Genomic DNA, 20,730 nt, shown 5'->3' with positions numbered 1-20,730 from the left:
GATGGTTTAGGTTGTTTGTGCCTGCAGTGACGTCATCAGAGGTCAGCCCCGCCCACACCGCGGCCCAGCCAGCAGCACAGTCAGCAGGAAGATGGCGACCGACGAGAGGGGGGACTACGGGCACGCCAACAAGAAGCAAAAAATCGACGATGGCTACATCGTGCAGTCTGGATCCAGGGTAAGAAGCTGCTTTATGGAATGTAGAGGGATATAGCATTCTTGGTGCGATGTTTACGGCGATATTTTCGAAGCAGGGAGCCCGGAATGTCGGCTTGTTTACCGTGATGTGGGGAGGCACGCGTATCGCGTGCAAATTTATTCCGGCTTGTTCCTTGTGGACAAGGACGGCTGATTGCGACGTTCACGGAGTTGCCCATTATCTACGATAATTTGGCGTCAGCGTGATCATCGTAATAGCTAAGGTTATGTCTCTGTAAAGTTTAGCATCGCCGATACCCACGCTGTGGCAGTAGCAGCAGGAAATGTTTCCGTATGCCGCCTCCCCACGCCGCGGCGTGGCTGACTCTCGGACAACATGATTTACGCATGGCGTGCCAACGATCTATTTCCCACACATCGCTCTCCCCCAAATCTTCGCTAGTTCAGGGCCAGATGCGCCCAGAAAACGTCCTTAACGATGAGAGATTGTTATGTACAGGGCTTTCGGCTTCTTGACAATTTTCTATTCTACAGAACGACACCAGAAGCAAATTTTATATCGAGTTACAAAATCGATACAATATTGGGACAAAATATTAGATTAGCACCAAATGGCGTCAACGTAATGAACGGAATTATAACAGAATCGTAGTCCGTCTGAAAGACAAAATCTGTGTCTTTCTCAGGTATATGAAGCGCCTGCCTGTCTGATTTGAGTAGTCTGTTTATGACCAATCCTTCTAGCTGTGTTTGTAAATCTACTAGACAGCGGCTGATGATTCGCAAAATTGCACAATAGACAAAGCTTCATGGATGTCACCAAGGACGTTACCAAATGAATTATTTCATTATGTTCAGATATATTCCACCTGTCTAGAAATCCACAGACATCAGACCTGTCAGTCTCAGCAGGTTTAATACTGGCCTTCATTTGTCCTAATATTTCACGCTTATCTGAACACAGTGGGAGAACAATCATAGTAAATGTCAAGGCAAAGACAAACCATACTGCTTATTGGTAATTTACTGCCGTGTGGATATCTGAGATGCATTTATGTGGTTTATCCTGATTGTGTATGTTGAATAGGGAAGCTATAGACATTTTGAACAATGGGATGAAAGAAAGGTAGCTAGTGCAATGAGGTTCAATGAAAGAAGGGTAGTTATTGCTAGGAGGTTAGTGATATGTTTCAGATTTGTTCACAGTCACATTGCACAAACTGTGACAAAGAAGGCTGAGAGTAAGATTCTCTGACAGTTTGCCACTCATCCCCATCAGAGAAGCTCAGCTTCAGAATGATTTGCCCTTCCTAGTATGTTTTGTAAGAACTCAGAACCCTAAAGTACATTTTGTAGCAAGCAAATGGCTTGACTACATTAAAAAAATGAAAACATATGGTTCACATGGATGTGTTATTCTGTGAATGATTAGATGTGTAGGTTGGTTATATCATCATGTAAGCCGCTGCTGCCCAATCTATTCTAAGTAATCTAACCATACAAGCCTTTTAAAAATCTTTCTAATTCTTACTCAGTGTTTTAAAGATTCCCTGAAGTTGCTTGGTAAAACTAAGATTAAGTTAACAACTATTTATCATGTTTCAGAAATTAAGGCATGATGTGTTCACTACAAACACATCCATGTTTATGTCCATTACAGATCAGGGACACGAGTGTCCTTCAGACAAAATACTTGGGATGTAATTTTACTTACGTAATATTGACTCATCCATTAACGGTTGTCAAGTAGGTAATCCAAGTAGGATGTAGACAAAGGAAGGTGATATAAGAAAGTGAAAGTTGTGAAAAGACTTGGCTTGTTTCAATTGAATGCTTAGGACCTGTGCATGGTACCAGTGGCATTACAATTCTTCTATGTAACAGACAGAAGTCCAGTAAATTTGGCTCTGAATGTAGATAAGACCAATTAGTACAGCCCCAAGTAAGTTTGCATGCTACTTCGATACAAACAACACTGCATTGCCTTTGGGCTAAACGGCTGCCCACAAATGTCTTGGCCATGCTAATCAGGCTTCAGGGCATGGAGGCAACCCTGCAGTGGAATGTGTCCCTTCAACTTGTGGATTAGAGGTCGGGTACAAACACGGGACAAAAGACACATCACAAGTGTGTCTTGGTGGACAATGTAATTGTATACTGTACATCCTCTGAGTAGCCCTACTGCATTCAGGTAGAGCTGTGATTATGATCTGAAAATTGAAGGTTTACCAACCCGCCCAGAAATTCTGCCTTGACCCTATTATGTATGGTACAGTAACAAGACCAGAAATGTTGGGAGTTGCCCAGGGTGAAGCAATTGGTGCAAAAGTGATACAGTATTGATATTCAAATCCTGCAAATAAATGTACAAACTATGGTATAGTAAGAGAGATAAAGAAACCAATTGTGGTCTGACGTGTCAATGGCAGAGATCACTGAAGTGACTGAAGTAGAATGGGGCTCTGTAGCCTTTTGCAGCAGTACTGTGCTTTGTTTGTACATGTATGATTCTGTTTTTGCTGTCCTCTAGTAGAAGAAGCTCAGGGCCTGCAATAATATGCTGTGCGGAGTCCTGAATGTTTAAGATATTTATGTTATTTTCCTTGTTTATTATATTTCAGGACAAGTCTGAAGACCCACACAAGCCCTCTCCTTCACCAGTTGTGCATGTGCGCAGTCTGTCGGAGAATGTCATCGAAGCAGACATCGTGGAAGCGGTCCAGCATTTCGGACCCATCAGGTCTGACAACCCAGAGAATATTCTCAGCCGTTAAGCTTTGAAGTTTATGCGTTCTAACTGGGAGGTTTACCTAACATATGGCTCAGGTCCAGTCTTCAGTTAGGCCCTCAGTAGTATCCTCCTATGGAGGCTGTCACTTTTGGTCAGCTTGTCCATTCTTCAGGCTTGTCTTCCAAGGTTTGATGTATGATGCTTCCTTAGGCTATATTCCCAAGTGACAAAACAGGTGTTATAGGAAGCTCCAGAGATTGCAGGGAGATTGAAGGGAAGCACTGGTTCATGTTATCACTGGTCACCAAGGGTCCTGTGGGAGATTCTGAGATACTGATGAGAATGAATCAAATGGGAAACCTCAGAGAAAGCATGTACCGTAAATCTTGAAATATTTCGCAGTGGTATTTTCGCCTTGGCCTCTCAATTACAAATTCATGACGCTGTGATTACAAATATTTTTTTCAATGTATTACTACTGTACTGCAGAATTGTTAAAACTGTAAACTTATCATTCCCTCTCCTATCAGCTAAGGAATGGGGACAATGATCTGTGAAGGGAGAAAGATGGCTTGGATTGATAAGGGGAAGATTCAAAGAAGGAAGAAGGGCCAATGATATCTGCAATTGGACAGAAACAGATCATTCATAGCTTATAATTTACATTTCAACTCAGAGATTCCTTCTGCCCAGTCCCTCTCCTGGTGTATGCAGCTGTGATGATCAGTCTGCTGCAGGAACACAGACAGGGTCAGGGGTGTCTGATGGAGTCTGTGATTTATAGGCTTGCTTTCTAGATAAGTCCTGCTACAGCAGTACATCACAGTGGAGTTGAGTAACCAGATTTTAGGATGTTCTAATCTCATTAGGTATGAAAATTATATATGGGAAGGAAAATCTGCAACATCTTCATTGTCTTATTGGTAACTCAAAGACATTTCTGGTGAAAATTGGGGCAGGTGTGTATTGCTGAGGTGATTACGTATTGCCTTTGGTGATAAAAAGATACTGTGCAACATTCCAGTGAAAGCACATACCATTCAGACTCAACAGTATGAGGAAGGTTTATGGAGTCTATGGTGTCTGTAATGGACCCTGGAGGCAATGGATGGCCTTTTGGCACCTAAATGGCCACTAAAGGTTAACAACCCCTGGTGTCTATTGTGTAGCAAGTCTTGACCACACTTTTGGATACACAATGTCACAAAACATACGGACAAAAAATGGTCAGCTTTGGGTTTGACAATCACTTTTTGCAACAGTGGACTTTTAAACAATGCAGGTGTGGAAAGGGAGCAAATTGAATCAAATACAGCTAGAGACATCAGGTAAACAGGTCAGGCCAACCATATGGTCACATGGGTTTAAAAATGCAGGGAAAGAAAATCCAAGCAAATCTGAATTTGGGGCACAGAAAATTTGAGAAACATAAGATAAGTGATAGGAGAATCAAAGAATAGCTCAGAAAGATGGTCAGGAAGAAAATTGTCAGTGTCATAAAATCCAACCCACCCACCCTATGCCCCTGAAGGAGGCTCCTTGCTTCAAAGCTTGGCTCTGCTACTAGTGCTACATCTGAGCCCATCCCATGCTTTTCTGTGCCATACCAGGACCTTACACAAACACTCAACATCACCCCCCATATCTGACATGTGAGATATCTTTTACACCATTGCATTTTTGTGATTATGATAGATTACTTCTCTAGCAGTGGAAGTTTCCTTCCTGCCCAGATGGTAGCAATTTGCCCTCATTTCCTAGCAGATATCCTGGGTGTGCATGATGAGGTCTGCTCATTACTTTTGCTACACTGTTTAGTTACGGCTTGTTTGCTAATGACCACAATTTCCAAATTTTGAAAATTGGTATCCTGTGGTCAGCTGGGGTCAATGAACTGTTTCAGCAGTGTATAATTTGCATACTGCAGAAAAGAAAACAAAATGATGCTACTGCCTACTGTTGTATTGTAATGTATGACTGGATCATATACATGTAGTCAATGCAGGGTTGTCTTCAACGTTAATTGTTCAATTTGTTGTTTGTTAGCTGATTTTGTTTATTTTCTTTGTTATATTTACGAAAATAGATTTTCTGTAGTTTTAAGTTGAGATTTTTTAAATCTATGGGGTGAAATTTTTACCTGTCACAGTAAGCAAATTTCGAGTCCTGGAGACAGTCCTGAGTAGTAACCTGGACACCATTCTCCATAGTAACCACTGACTCAATCTTGTCACTGGCTAACCATAGATTTATCCGTGGTAAGCTAGACTACAAGTATACGAGTTGATGACTAGCATCGAATGAAAAAAAAGTATCTTAAGATTGTCTATTCATTGTTATTGTTTTTTTCTTGCAGTTACGTTATCATGATGCCAAAGAAGAGACAAGCGTTGGTTGAGTTTGAGGACATAGATGGAGCGGAATCCTGTGTCAAATTTGCTCAGGTATGAAACTTTCATGTTTAGTTTAAAGGAAAGCATCAGAAAATCTTCAATTCATTATTTTCCAGTAGTTTACTAATTAAAAAGTTGATTTACGTCAATTTTTACATTAATCCGCCCAATATGACCCTGTAGACACGTTTGAACTTCGCGCTCTCCTCCCCTCTCCCGCCGCGCTGGCCGATGACGTAATGGCCTCGTTCTGATTGCCTGCGCGCTGACGTCACAAATCAGAATTGAAACTTCTGGCCATGCCAGCCATTTTGCTCGGTGAACCTCGGTCCCTTCGGCGGGAAATCACACCGCCATTCTGGAAGCCAGTCCGTTGTTGTTGACAATTAACTTCGTGGACCTGTACGTCGCGTTGTGAGCTGTCTACGAAGCCATAGTCCCCGGGAGACTGAACGTGAATTAGCTTGTCTGCAGCGGGTGAACCGCGCGGCGACGGGACGAAATCAAAACAATGGTTTTTGGGGAGGTTCACGCACCGTGCCATTCTGGGCTATTACAAGAGCAAGTTCGGGTCAGTTCTTACCTTCTCCTTTCCGAACAGCACAGTGATAATTACACGTAAGCTTCCACGAATTTTGGTTGAATTCACAGTTGTAGACCTCGTTTGTTCTACTGACAACATACCCTTGATCGCTACATATCGAACAACCCCCTTTTCGCGCCGAAACAGATAGCACCGCAACTTGTACAGATCGTGCGAGTTACGCCTCGCCTCTCACTTTATTTTCTGTTTCTCGGGTAAATTATCTGGACTGGTCGGTTTTTCAATCATGTAGCTTTGGCGGAGATTGCTGGGGGTTCATTCAAAACAAATCACGGACTCTGAAACGAAGCCGACATTTCGCGCCATTCACAATGCCGGCCTGTGTTGTATGTAAAAACAACAATGCTGTATGTATGTTTCGGCGCGGAAGGGGGATCGTTCGATATGTAGCGATCAAGGGTATGTTGTCAGAGAATGATTTTTTTTAATGTCCCTGCCAGTTGGACAATTGTGAATTCAACCAAAATTCGTGGAAGCTTACGTGTAATTATCGCTGTGCTGTCCGGAAAGGAGAAGGTAAGAACTGACCCGAACTCGCTCTTGTAATAGTCCAGAATGGCACGGTGCGTGAACCTCCCCCACCACCATTGTTTTGATTTCGTTCCGTCGCCGCGCGGTTCACACGCAGGCAAGCTTATTCATGTTCAGTCTCCCGGGGACTATGGCTTCGTAGACAGCTCACAATGCGACTTACGGGTCCACGAAAATAATTTTCAATGACAACAAACTGAACTCCAGAATGGCGGGGTGATTATTTACTGCTGAGAGGACCGAGGTTCACCGAGCAAAATGGCTGGCTAGAAGTTTCGGATCCGTGACGTCATACAATCTCAGACGATCAGAACGAGGCCATTACGTCATCGGCCAGCGCGGCGGGGAGAGGAGGAGAGCGCGAAGTTCAAACGTGTCTACAGGGTCATATTAGGCGGATCAATGTAAAAATTGACGTACGTCAACTTTTTAATGAGTAAACTACTGGAAAATAAAGAATTGAAAATTTTCTGATGCTGTCCTTTAAATGGCCATACAGTCTTGAGGTCCCTATTTCCAAAACTGAGAGTATTACAAATTGTGCTACAGAATTAGATCAACTACATATAAAAACATTGCAAAAATTTCATTTACGCTTGCTAAATAAACTAAAGTTACAAACATTGCGAAAGGATGTGAAAGAATCTACAGTATTGAAAACAAAGTGCAACATGGTAACCTGATTGATGGCACTTGTTTACATACCATTTCTATGCCACACATCTAGCACAGTGCCTTCTCAAGGGTTGGTGAGGGGTATGATTTGACAAATTCATTTTCCTGCATGTTAAAAAGTGAATATTACTCTTGGGAAAACTGTACTGCAAGGACAGGGCTCTGTTGACCATGAATGGTATCATTTTTGGCCTGCACAGATGTACAGCTGCAATTAGTGGTATCCAAACAGCATCAACGTAATCAGGATAATGTCAGTTTGCCAGAGGGGAAATTGTCCAGATGTTTTTGGACAGTCCACGGATTTGTTGTCTGTTCAGCAATAAACAGAATTGCCTATTTATGTGTAAGAAACAAATTGGTGCGGAAGTCCAGGTAGGAGTAGCCAGAAAGCTTACTCTCTCACAGAGGAAAACAACGAAGTGGGCATCATATGCACCTTGTCCAACCAGTAGACTGAGTAGTGGCTGAATCTGAAAGGTGAAGGTATTCATGTCTAATCAGGTACGGTAATCCTGGGGCTTAAAGTAAAGTCAGGGATGTCCTAATGCAAAGACTGTCCTATTGATAAGAAAGGCAATGAAAATGAATAGCAAGGCTGCTCGTAGGAGAAGGTATTAGTTATGCCAGAAATTGGTAACTCTTACACAAACACCAGACAGATCTTAGTGTTAGTTTAGTGTTTTATAATGTTGGGCCTGTGATGTTTACTCAGCGAAGGAAAGCAAAGAATTATTCTTCAAATTTTGTCATTACCCGGCCTTTTCCTCCTCCTCTATAATTACAAGCACATCGCCTTAAGAGTTATATTGGCAAGCACAAATCACTATTATGTAAATCTGTCACTGTACAAAATAGCCAGATATCTTTCACAAAGGTGGTGGCATGTGTGTGATTGATAACAGGTATTTCTTACACAGAGCCTGTGGGTTTCCTTCTTCAGTCATAATTACTGTGTGCCTACCTCCAGGATATGATGAGAAAAACAAAGGATGGGACTGTGAAAAATTGGATTAACAACCACCAATCAGTGGTGTAACGATAGGTTTCGTGTCACTTTGTTTTGTTCAGTCGACTGCTAAATAGCAGGTATAACTGGTCGTGTGGTGCGCCATACCAGCAGATCTATCCAGATAGATTGGGCAGAATTGTTATGTCACTCAAAGTCCCCTCAGTATGGGTGTCCAAAGGCAGCTACTATCATAGACTTCCATGAGTGCTATTTTTGAACAGCCACAAGCAAAGACACAGGTTGAAGGGAAGACACAAAAAGCCTGGCACCATTGCATGTGGTTCTGTATCTGGTCCTTATGGACACTAGCCTGGATGCCAGACTGTTTCCAGGGTTTATGCAGGAGACCTCCTCAGGTATTGGGCCAATATATCCCCAAGGAAATTTTTCCACATCTCTCACTCCCCCTCCCTCTTAGTTATCCTTATCAAGACCAAACTACCAGTTTGTATGTATGTTGGACCTAAAGCTGCGGAGTTGTCCTGTATAGGCCCTAGAAACAGTCTGGCACCCAGGCTATTTGATACAGATTGTATGCACATCGGTAGGCTGAATGGATACACAGGCTGTTGGGAATGTCTCCAGCTGCTGGGACCCACCCATCCAGTTTTCCAGTGCATGGATGCGAACTATATCAGTACTGTACATGCATCATTAGTAAACTATCACAGCAAGGGGTAGGAACTTGAGCACTGGAAAACAACAATAACATTGTATGCACTGTCAAAACACTATACAATCTTTGAATTGAGATCCTCTTGCAAGAGTTATCAAAAGGTAAGATAAACATTGTTTACTGTTTGTCATTATTTGAGACCACGGGTTAATTGTTGAGCTACAGGTACAGGTATAGATCTGGGCTTGTACCTCACTACCAATACCTGATGTTTCATTTAGGTATGCCGCCCTAGCTAGTCACATCTGCTGCCAAAATTGTTAATCTTGTCCATTATGGATTAGGTAACTACTACTACTAGGCAAGTATTTGTTCAAAAATCCAATTACATATGTATTTTGAAACTAAGTACACTGACAGATGCCATACAAAAAAGATCAATACAAACCAAGCTAGAAATTAACTGTGGAATTGGAAATTGATTGGAAGTTCGATACAACTCTTGCCAAAATGCTGATTCAGTCAGTATGCTGACCTGACAATTACAAAATTATAGTCTAAATATTGCAGCTTCAACAGGAAGCTATCCTCTAGCTAAGATAACCTGTCCAGTACAATTGAATATCTCTGTATTGTACATTGTAGGTGTAAAAAAAAAAATATTGCTTTAGGATATCTCTCCCACAAAAGTTGTGGTGATGTGTCAAATGACTTATGTGCTGTTGCAGTAGGGACCTCCAAAAGACCTGATCTGTTAAGCAGTCTTCGTCACGTCATGTGTCTCTAGTTGGTGCTGTTTGCTATGACGTGGCCTAATACTGCTTTATCTATGGATTGCAGCAGAGACCAGGCCAATATCTTTCGGAAGGCATAAAATGCTTCCTAAGTCCATTCCTATTTTCATTGTCTGTTGGTGCGTGTAACAGGTAGATTTTCGTTGCCAACTCAGAACGCACGACAAAAGCAAAGTCTCTCCGTGAGGCGATGATTTACAATGGAGACTAATGCCTACCATGCAACAAAAGAGATATAATCTTCCCAGTCAATCATGCCACACAGGTCTTGTCTATAATGATGGTGATCATGATGTGTTAGGGTAACCTGTGCAGCATTGTCTGTACCCCGGAGGTTTGATTGTCTTCTGAAGTTTTGTCTTGTTATTTCTACATGCGCATGTGCAATATTCTCTTCTGACATATAAAGAAATAGATAGCTATGTAGCAAGTGGCAAACTCTGTTCTTTGCAAGTCTAGGAACCTAACAGTGCAATCGAGAAGATAGTAGCAAAGCGGTACTGAACTATCAGCTGCTAAAGTATTACATTTGTCTCATGCATTTCACTTGGAGTTTGATTCAAGAACATGTAACATGAATATAGCTAGCCAGGGTAGGTGACAAGGAAGTGAGTATTATATCGAGAGTGAATGATAAAATAAAGTGACTTGTGAAATTTAACATCTAAATGTCTTGTGTGTTTGCATTCTGCAGACCAACCAGTGCTACGTTGGAGGCGCCCCAGCTTACTTCAACTACTCCACCAGCCAGAAGATCTCCCGCCCGGGGTGAGTAGCCAACGTGTTTGGTACTACGTTTGTGAGAAGAAAGTCATGTCCTTCCTGATCATCTGTATTATGTACTGTTCGCCTGTTAAGCATCCCATTCTAGCTGAGTCGCTCCTCTGATCGCCTGTCTACAGAATATTCTGGCCCCGTCCCCATTAAAACATTTGATCCTTGCATCCTCATTTTTACCGGGATCCAATGTGTCTGAGAAGCAGTGTAACAGGGATTAAACATCTTGTTCAAACCCTGTCACCATGCTGTTGTAAAGAAGGACCTTGTGATTTGGAGCCAATCAGAACTCTCGCCTATATTTTAGGTGAATATTCAAATGCCAGTTGTTTCTCTATTAATAGTTGCCAGACTATTAAGCGTAGGAAGTGATCGCAGGAGCTGACCAAAGCCAAGATAGGATGGATACATGGCTAATCCACTGCAAGCATTCCAGTAGTTTTTTGTCAGTTATAGTTCTGTACATCAGTATTTGTTACCCTCATTGTGTTTCAGATTAGTATCTCTTACTCAACAATATTTGCTTGCGTTTGTATTATGTTACCTTTGATTAAGTTGACTAAAGGGATGTTTAAAGAAAAGATAACGGTGACAGCTTTCAAGCCTTAGATTTTTTTTCCTTTTTTCATAGCCGGCAACGTTTAGGGAATGGTACAGTGGGACACAAGTAAGTGTTTGGTGTGGCCCACACGCACTAATGTACGGAACAAACCGAGGGTGGGCGGGTTAGATTTTCTGACTAGCACTGATACTAAACATGTTCTGTTCGAATTCGCAATTTTCTATACTTGATGATAACATTGTCTACATCATCATCATTGTCAACATCATTTATCATGAACTGTAGTGTCCAGTTTTTGGTAGACCTTTCATATCATATATGTGCCTCTCTGTACACTGTCCAACACAGACAAATAAGCCTACCAGTATGTTAGTTATGTCACAAAATGCACAGTGGTGTGACCAGGGCTGTCTCCAGCTTAGATTTCTTTACCGTTGTGGAAACCTAGGTGTTGTAAGTTTTTGTTGTTAAATTTTTAGCCTCTGAAAGTACATTTTCATAAATCTGTCATGTAGGGAACAGATTTTATTCAAGCTCTTGGTGAAATTTTTGTCCCAACTATCATTTTTGTTCTGAGATGGAGAGACAAGATCTGGAAACAGCCCTGGGTGGGTCTGTCATTTTGCCGGTGATCTTATATCCCAGTCGCAACAGTCTTTAGACCTGAATTTTTTTACTGATCTCTTCCAGTGGACCGGAGGATACCAGAAATGCAAATCACATTCTCCTCTTCACCATCCTGAATCCCACCTACCCCATCACTACCGTAAGTAACTACAGACTATATGAACTGATGTTCAGACAAATGAAATGAAATCTGCATTTTGTCAATGATTATTTGATATCTCAAAACTAGTTTCTGAAAGACTTGTGAAAGTAGAGGAATTTGAAAGCTGGCTCAAGCCATTACTAGGTGTTCATTAAGTTTTCTACATTTTAATTTAAGTTCAATTTTGTCTATAAAATCATGAAAATAATCAGTAATCTGGTAAGCTGTTATCAATACTAAGAAGGAAACTAAGGTTGACTTTGTTGAAGTACTGAGTCATAATGGCTGTGTTATACTTGTGTTATACTGATCATAACCCCCACCCTTCTTTCCATATGCAGGATGTGATGTACACCATCTGCAGTCCCTGTGGAGCCGTCCAGCGGATTGTGATCTTCAAGAAAAACGGAGTGCAAGCCATGGTCGAATATCCTTTTTGCACCAGTACCTGATGTTTGCTTTTATTCATTTCTCCCTGGCCAACTGCTGCCTACCCCTGTGCCAGGGACCCCAGCAGCAGTATATTTAAATACTGGATACTACTTTTTGGATGGGGATTACACTTATAGCTGCCAGCCCTGCACATGGCAGGGCTTTAGGCATCAAGACTCCGCACGCAAAAGAACCCTAACACATTTATTGAAATGAGAAAAATACAAGACTTGGCAAGGCACCCCCTACTGGCTATTGAAAAAGCATCACACTTTGCCCCAAGTCATGTTCATCCCTGTAGACCATGAAACAAAAATGGAACTGTGACATTTAGCATTTAAACACTACCTTGTGTGTTTCTCATTAGTTTTTAATATAAGGGGACCTCTTGTCAAATAAGTCAAACCATCTATCCCACCACCAACCTCCAGGTAAAAGGCTTCCCTGTTTGAGCTGTACATAAAACTGGATAAAAGTCAGGTTTGTTGGGGTAAATAATACAAAGAGGAAAAGGGAAATATGCTGACACTGCCAGGGCTCTCCCCAGCAAGACCATGCTGTAGGTCTGGGAAGGGTGAAAAGAAGGTACAGAATAAGCAAATATTGATGAATCAAAGCAAAATAACCTATGTTGATTTTGGAAATTGACAAGGTGGTGATGAGAGAGTAACAAGGAGGTGTAGCACTATTATTTCATTACTTTTTCTAGCTTCAGGGTTAGCCCTGCATACCAAACAACAACATGATATCATTTTGTTATGCTGCCAAGAAATGATTGATGTCACCCAGACAAGGTGATGCTGCCGCCCAGGTCCCCAGCACACACAGGTATTCCTCAGTGTCTGAAAGGTATTAAACTGCCCCAATGTTACATAAGGGAGGGTTAATATGTCACAGGCTGAGTCTGGCTGTGGGCCAAGGTTTCAGTAACAAGGGAAGACACCAGACCCAGACATGCAGGCCACTCCTAACTGATGTGCTTTGTGCTGGTGAGACACTGTGCAGTCAACCAGAGAGTGTGTACAGATTAGTGACAGGATTAAACTTGGACTCTAGAAACATGATGGAAAGGGGATACGCTTGCCTAATAGTTCTACTCCTACACTGCGGGTGTTTTGCTTTGAAGAAATTCTTATCCACACAACTGAAGGGATTTTAGCGGATGACGTTTTTGTATCTTTTGGCCACTTTCTTCAAAGTTTGAAGAATACTAGCCTGATGAAACACTTACTTGTTTTCCTATTTACAAATCTTAATGTTAGTAGCAATTTTTGTTTCCTTCAGTGACCTGTAGTCTGTGCTTTTTATTCAAAAACCTGAAGCCCAGACCTTTGGTCTTTTTTTGTAGCTTGACGTTTTTAGGAAATTAAGCAAGCTTATTATGGTGGCTACGTGTCACATGGTGTGACCTTTTGAGGAAGTTGAAGTCTGGCATAAACGGTGCAATTATCCCTGGCAGGAACAACTAAGCTAGATTGTGCTCTTGTGTCATGACATTCTTATCAGATGAGATGTGATTAGTGTAATTTTGTAGGATTAAGATAAGACCATCTGGATACTCTCAATTTTACTGTGGACGTGGCAGGGATAGCAACTACAGAAGATTGGAGAAAACCTTCAGTTCATTAAAGCTGCACAGCAGTAGAAAGGACAAGCCTGCTAAAAATGCTGTCACCTTGATGTGCTTTCGTTGGTGCACTACACGATAAACTCCCTCATCCCAGTACCTAAAATGATTAAAAGTGTTCTTATCTCCTTTCCATGCTTGTAGGTTGTAAATTACGTACATCAGTCTCTGTTTGCTGTTACTGTAAATGCAGAAATGGTCGCGGTGGATTAATGTTGGGGGGGGGGGGTCGTGGTGACCACTTCACCGCGAACTTAAAACTTAAAACCACCGCGAACATTTTTCTATTATAGTATTAGATTGCAATCTATGGTGTTAAAACTTAAAACCACCGCGAAAAGTCCTTTTTCTTGCTACCGCGAAATTAAATCCCCGCGAACTTAAATGCATTTACAGTATCTGATTTATATTTCTGTCATGCGGCACAACCCTGGAACATGTTTTATTGTGTTGCTACTGCCTGTGCTGAGGCCAAATCCAATCATTCCCTGTACCTAAGCTTCCCAGAGGGCTAGTTCTAGCAGGGTGTTGAAATATCAGGGCCTTGGTGGAAGGAAGGAGAGCCAGGCCTGTGGGCTGACCTGTAGCAAGCTAGGACATGGAGCTGAAAATGAAATTTATTCCACCACAGCCAGAGACCTTCTGTGTATACTCAAGTATGAAGACTTGCTGCAAGCAGGACTGGTTCAGAATCCAGAAATCTTATAATTTACTTAGTTTTCCCTGTTTGCTGCAGCCTCCTGTGGTAGTTAAATGTCACAATTGTGGAAAATGTAAAAAAAAGAACATGAATAGCAACAATGTCTTATGATGACAAAAAAAACTTATCTAAGTAGTAAGGAGGATACTTAAAATGGCAAGATAGAACTGTTTCACATAGAAGTTAACAGTAGTCTTGTGTGTTATACTGTCAGCATAGACAAGACCTTCCTCATATAAATAAGAATAGAATTCTTTGTGATAATTTGCCAATGGGTAGTTTTGCCAAGAAATCATAAGCAACATATGCGAGTTAAATGCAACATGGCCAACAATACAAGGTTACATAACTGTCTGGCATGTTTTGGGTGATTTATTATTTATACCCCTCTGTTCCATCTGGCTGATACATGTAAATCTATATTATACTGAACAAAGCCCTCTGGTAGGGCATCATGTACAGGTGTACCATGTATGGCTGGCCCGCGTGGGCAGTGCTGGTTTGTTTGTTTTGCTGAAATAAGAAAAATTGCCTAAAACTACTTAAGTACAAAATAAGAAGCATATGACAGTTGTACACCTTTAGCTTCAGGCTAATATTATCTGTTGCTTTTAAGAACTGGGTGTTAAGCAATATCATGTCAATAGACGGTGGTATCAAACCGCAATATTTTGAAAACATGTGTAGAACTAGCATTACAAAACAAACAAAATTTGTGCAAATGCAAGTATTCATGGCATCATACTAACCAAGCCAGAATCACATCTAAGGTTTGGGGAGGCCCATAAACTGGGCCAAGCCCGACTTGAAATAGTCTACCAATGATAATATCACTGATACTAGTGATTGTGTTCTACTCACTATTATTGCAGAAAACCTAACTCTACAATGTATTGAGTGTCTGGTCAAGTAAATGTATGTAATTGATGACATCATCATGGAGAGCTACATGCATATGGTTTGTGTATATCAAGGTGATTAAGATGCATAGATTGTAGTTTCTTCACGTTTCAATTTCATGTTGTTGGTCTTGCTGTATTTTCCTTAACCAATGTTTACGTTTGACAACATCGGGAGCGCACAGAAAGCGAAGGCCTCGTTGAACGGGGCAGACATCTACTCAGGCTGCTGTACCCTGAAGATTGAATATGCTAAGGTGAGTATATGGGAAGGAACAGGTACCCTGACACAACCAGCAAGATACAGCATGGCTTAAAAGAAATTTTTTCTCTGAGTTCTTTTATTTTCTATTTTATTTTCTTGCATTATTGGGCATCAGCTAGAACATTGGATGTTAGATAAGATAGTAAAGTAAGCTGCAAAGCATTCATTAGTATGCAGAATGAGTGGCTAGTCAATGGCTCACAGCTACTTTAGTCTTTAGACTCTTGATTCTGAAGGAGGTAGTGGTGTACTTACATCATTAAGACTTGGTACAGGTAACGTCTAGAATCACTGTTACCAGATAATACTAAGAAGTAATACTAAGAAGTATTGATCATGCTCAAGAAGACATTTGTTTAACTAGAACAAAGATTAGTGTTGGTAAGCATTAGAAATACCTACCCAACTCCAATGTCAACCTCATCTGTACTTATAATCTGCATGTGCAGGTGGTATTTCCAGTGCCTTCTAGATTCAGATAATACCCAGACAACTGCCTCTGAAGTAGTTGCATAGAAAAAGATGAAGTTGATCAGTTCAACTCAGGAAGCATGGATCTATATTCAGTTATGCTGACTCACACACAAGTGCTAGCAGGGTTTATTGAAGGCATGACTAAATGCATACTCTACAGTTTGCAACAAACAGGACATCATTGAATAGTGTGGGGTGTGAATTAAGTACCTTGATTAAGTCAACGTAATGTAGTCATTTTTACACTACATGATTTGCATCTTACAATTTACAGGTGACAATTTATAGAAAGATGTGAGGACCACCTGAGATTTTTTCTAATTATGATACTTTACCATTATGTGCATGTAATAGTTTTACTGCAGGAATTAGGGATCTGTTGTCTGTTCACCAATGTATCCCTGACAGCAACAAAACAAATGAGAAAGATTCTTCAGTTTGGTGTCATGGCTAAAAATGTGGATAAAGTAATGCTCAGACTTCGGAGTATGAGAGCTCAGCCACTGCACAGACAGAAAACTGTGATTCTTGATCTGTTAACGGCGGTAACTTAAGTTCAACTACTTTAGCGGTCGCGTTAAAACTGCAAAAATTTCATCATTTCAATTATTTAATTGCTTTGCTAAGGTCAGCCAGAACCTTGCTCCCACAGCTAACATTAAATGTGCCGTACTTCTCCTTTTTTTACCCCAAAGGGCAAAAATTTCTGTCAAGAAAAGATGCATTGATCCTTCTTTTTGGGAACCCCCAAGTGTGTGTGTTTGTGGATTTGTTTGAATCTCTCCTGCCTACTGGCATGACAAGCCTGTCTTGCTGCTACTTCAGAAACATTTGACACTGAGTTAGTGAGTTGTGGATTGGTAAAGAAATGTCTTGGTTAATCTTCTTCAAATCCCACATTGTCTGCACTACTTCTCTCCTCTTTCATCTACATGTATGGCACCCCTCACTTAGGTTTGAATAACCCTGAGCCTTGGATAGCATATGAGCCATGGTATGTGGTCACTTATAGTGAATAAAGAAGCAGAACAGTACAACTTACATCCTTACAGATACATCATTCCACAGCAATGACAGACCCTTATTTGATTTGGCGCTACAATTACAGTTTTGTGATGAATGAACCTGTCATCAATTGTAATTGGAAATTTTGAAGCCCTATTGTCCAGTATTTCTTCTTCTCTGTGGCTTGTCACGCAATATTGTCTGCTGTATCTCATCAAAACAGTGAATGTGTCACTTTTAATCAAAGATTAATACAACACAAGCATTTCAGCTGGGTTCTTTACAGCTTGTTCTAATTATGTTTTGGTAAAACTCCTTTCATAGCTATGAGTTGAATTAATGAGTTTGTTACATAATTCAACCTTAATCATTGATACACAAAAGTAAATAGAACATGCTTAAAATGATGCTCAACACATAATAAAGGTAGCAATCCATACTGAATGCAATAAAGATAATGGTTAACATTCATTAAGAGTTAACGTTATATACAGGCATTTTGTAGGAAATGCTGTGAAGATGTGAATGTGACATTCCTCAAAGGTTTGCATAAGAGTATACAATGTTCTCCCGCTAAATGTTTCTTTCTTTTTGCAGCCCACCAAACTGAATGTGCATAAGAACGACAGCGAGACATGGGACTACACCAACCCTAACCTGGGCTCAGGTGGCGGAGGTAGGTCGCACAATCTAGTGCTTAGCTGTGCATATAAAGTTCACCAGTTCCCAGCTCTTTCTGTAAATCATGTCCATTCTTCTCCCTCCAATTCTGAATACTCTTACTCGTGGAGATGGGGTTCGGTTGCTAACAACACTTATCAGAAACACCTTTGATTCGCACTCTATCAAAAAGCACACGGCTTGTGCACGTTTACATACGGACTAACGTTAAAAAATAACCGTTTACTTGAAGTGCCCCTTGCAGGATGTAAGAAACTGAAAGGGGCGACTTTTTTTTTACCGAAGAAGATTCGGCTAAGGCACAAGAGTCGAGTCGCAAGTGCTTCGGGACCCCATCTCCATTGATTGAATTTACACAACCGTCCATTACAAAGAAACAGTGAAACATGCGGGTAGCAGGGAACAACAAGCGCACAGCATGTATACCCGACAACAACATCAAAACAGAAGACGAGAACACCCGAGAACAGTACAGCCACAGAGACTGCACACAAGGAACACGAGAAATAACAAGCGGATAGTTGCCAGGGAACACTTCACAATGTACAGACATCTCGGAGAGTGTTCAGCATGGTGTCGGAGCGCCGAACTAACGCAGACATGCACCGTGGAACAACCTCTGTCATGCTGGACTCTTTCAACACATTACACATGTAGAGGAATCCTTGTGGGTGTAGCCAAGGTTGGAAAAAACGCTGTATAGAAAAAGGCTGATGGGTTATAAAGACTGCTTCTTCCCGTACTCTTCACCCTTCCTTCTTCTGTGATCTGGCTTCTGGAGGACAGACACTACACACGATCTGTGGGAGAGCAGGTCCTTCTGATGGACACTCTTGACACTTTAGACATGACTCTGATGCCTTTCCCTAAGGAGGAAGTAGTAAAACAAACATGTTCTGGTGTGGGGAATTGGACACTTGAGACGTCACTACATTGGCACCACACTACACTGGGACAAGATGGCAACAGAACCTCTCATGGCATGCCACAACACAACAGACAAGATCCCACAAGGCCACGGAACAAGAACACTGATCAGTAGTACCTTGCAGAGTAGATCTTGTGCTCAAAAAGTGCTGCACAGACTCGAAAGTTGGCTGGAAACAAAAACAGTTTCCATTGTGAAGAAAGTACAATTTTAAGATTTGAAAGAGACAGACATTGATGCTGTAATGACAGGGTTTGGAAACAAATGTTTTCAGGAGATATTAAGAGATGAAAATTGCACATCTCGACGTGGCAGAAAAATCTACAAAGCATTAGGGATTGCAGCATCAGCATAGAAGCGAGTTTGTGCGGCACTTGGGCATGATCTAATGTTCTGTAACGTACCTTGTTGGAGGCCCCTCCAACTGCAGACAAAACATGTTGATGGCTGGAGAAGCCTTGAGTATTAAAAGTTTGTCACCAACTGTGAATTTGACAGGAGCTAGGGCAAGGACTGTGTGGGGACCTTTGTTTGCTTGCCATGTTGTGTTGGCGGCACCAGGAGAGGCGTGTTCCATCGTCCCACGCGCACAGCAAAGCATAAGCCATCTTAAGCTGCCAGGGAGCCTCGCCATACTTTTGTGACTGGTTGATGCTACAAAGGTATTTGTGGTACGGTAGAACTGACTTAGAAATAGTAAATCTATGTATGGTACAAGTTGGCAATGATTTATGTACCTGAAACTAATAATGTATGTAAAGAGATTGTTTTATGACTTTGTTGGCAGTGTTGTTAAAAAGCAATATATTAGTGAACTCTCCTATGTTACACTAACATTCATGTTGAGTACCTTTTATGCAACTTTTCATTATGCAATATAGCAAGCAATTGTTGAGCTGACTCTATATTTTAAGACTTTGTCTTGTGTGCAACGTTAAAGAATCTGACCAAGCCATGTTACATAAGCATTTACTCTAGCCTCATAACATAAGCCTTTACTCTAGATACCCTAAGCATCTTATTGATGTTTCCTTACACTAGATACATATATGTGAATGTAATGCTCGATGTTCCAAAAGACCCAGTAATTTGTGTATTGCTTTGTTCTCGAGCACTTGCAAGGGCACTCTTCAGAGAACACTGCTATGTATTATTTTGTCCTATAGCGTGCCAACACTGTAAAATGCAGTGAACAAGTTATTGGCAATTTTACTAGTGTCTAAGGATTGGTGTTTGTGGGGCATAAAATTTGAAGCAGGCACTGTATTACCTAGAAAGGCGCCCTCATAAACAATGTTTCTTTTTACTGATAATTCAAACCACACCTTTTAATAGAACCTACAAATATATGGGACATAGTCAAAACTGCCCAGAAGACCACCCAGGGGACCAAGAAAAATCAGGTGCTCTCTATAGGCAGGCTATGTCATTTGGAAAACTTATCTAAAGAACCACACAAAAAAAAGTGGGTTAAATTGGCATGGTGGTCCTTATGTAAAGGTGGTCGCTGATACAGGTTTGACTGTTGACTGTAGTTTACCTTTGTGCACTTAGTATCCTTGTAAGATATGTCACTTGATATAAGCTTGGTATTTTTTAGTAGCTGGTCATAAGATGTAGAAGACAACAATCAAGTGAAATAAGTAGGAAAAGAGGATAGCAAATTGGTACTGAAAACAGTGAAACTTTTGTGTTGGTTTTATTTCAATTACCTTTCTACTGCAAATTCATGTTAGGTTAATATTCATCTCCACAGTACTGTTATACTACAGAAATGTTTCACCTGTGAGCTTAAAATACTGCTAAAATACCTCCTTTTCCATCCTATCCAAAGAGAAATCCCCTGCGATAGTAATTGCATTTAACTTTTGATTGTAGTTCGGCAGTGTATTGGAAGATGCTGACATCAATGTTTTTTTCCCCAGACCAACAACCGAGAAAGAACCAGGGCCCCCTCCTGAGGGATCCACCTCCCCAGTATGGTAATGGCCGTGGAGGAGCAGGCCCGCCCAACTTTGGTGGGTAGACTTGACCTTCATAGGTTAAGGGCAGGTGGTTCAAGGGCAGCTTGAACTGTAGAAAATCTACTAGTTTGG

General features: G+C 41.2%; 1 protein-coding gene across 3 annotated transcripts in view; it reads left to right on the top strand.

Moving 5' to 3' along the window:
• The window catches only part of LOC118429467 (heterogeneous nuclear ribonucleoprotein L-like), a 38,345-nt gene that overhangs the window by 140 nt on the left and 17,475 nt on the right, over positions 1-20,730 (top strand). For 2 of the 3 annotated variants that reach the window (XM_035839956.1, XM_035839973.1), the window contains exons 2-11: positions 11-178; positions 2,781-2,899; positions 5,247-5,334; positions 10,210-10,283; positions 10,924-10,959; positions 11,545-11,620; positions 11,965-12,050; positions 15,442-15,538; positions 17,623-17,701; positions 20,560-20,652. In XM_035839956.1, the coding sequence (XP_035695849.1) occupies positions 11-178; positions 2,781-2,899; positions 5,247-5,334; positions 10,210-10,283; positions 10,924-10,959; positions 11,545-11,620; positions 11,965-12,050; positions 15,442-15,538; positions 17,623-17,701; positions 20,560-20,652 (916 nt within the window). The remainder of the gene's footprint in view (positions 1-10; positions 179-2,780; positions 2,900-5,246; positions 5,335-10,209; positions 10,284-10,923; positions 10,960-11,544; positions 11,621-11,964; positions 12,051-15,441; positions 15,539-17,622; positions 17,702-20,559; positions 20,653-20,730) is intronic. The other variant, XM_035839965.1, reaches the window with a different exon arrangement.

Source organism: Branchiostoma floridae, chromosome 1 (assembly GCF_000003815.2).
Source record: "Branchiostoma floridae strain S238N-H82 chromosome 1, Bfl_VNyyK, whole genome shotgun sequence".
Classification (NCBI taxonomy): Eukaryota; Metazoa; Chordata; class Leptocardii; order Amphioxiformes; family Branchiostomatidae; genus Branchiostoma; species Branchiostoma floridae.
This window is presented reverse-complemented; position numbering and strand designations above follow the sequence as displayed.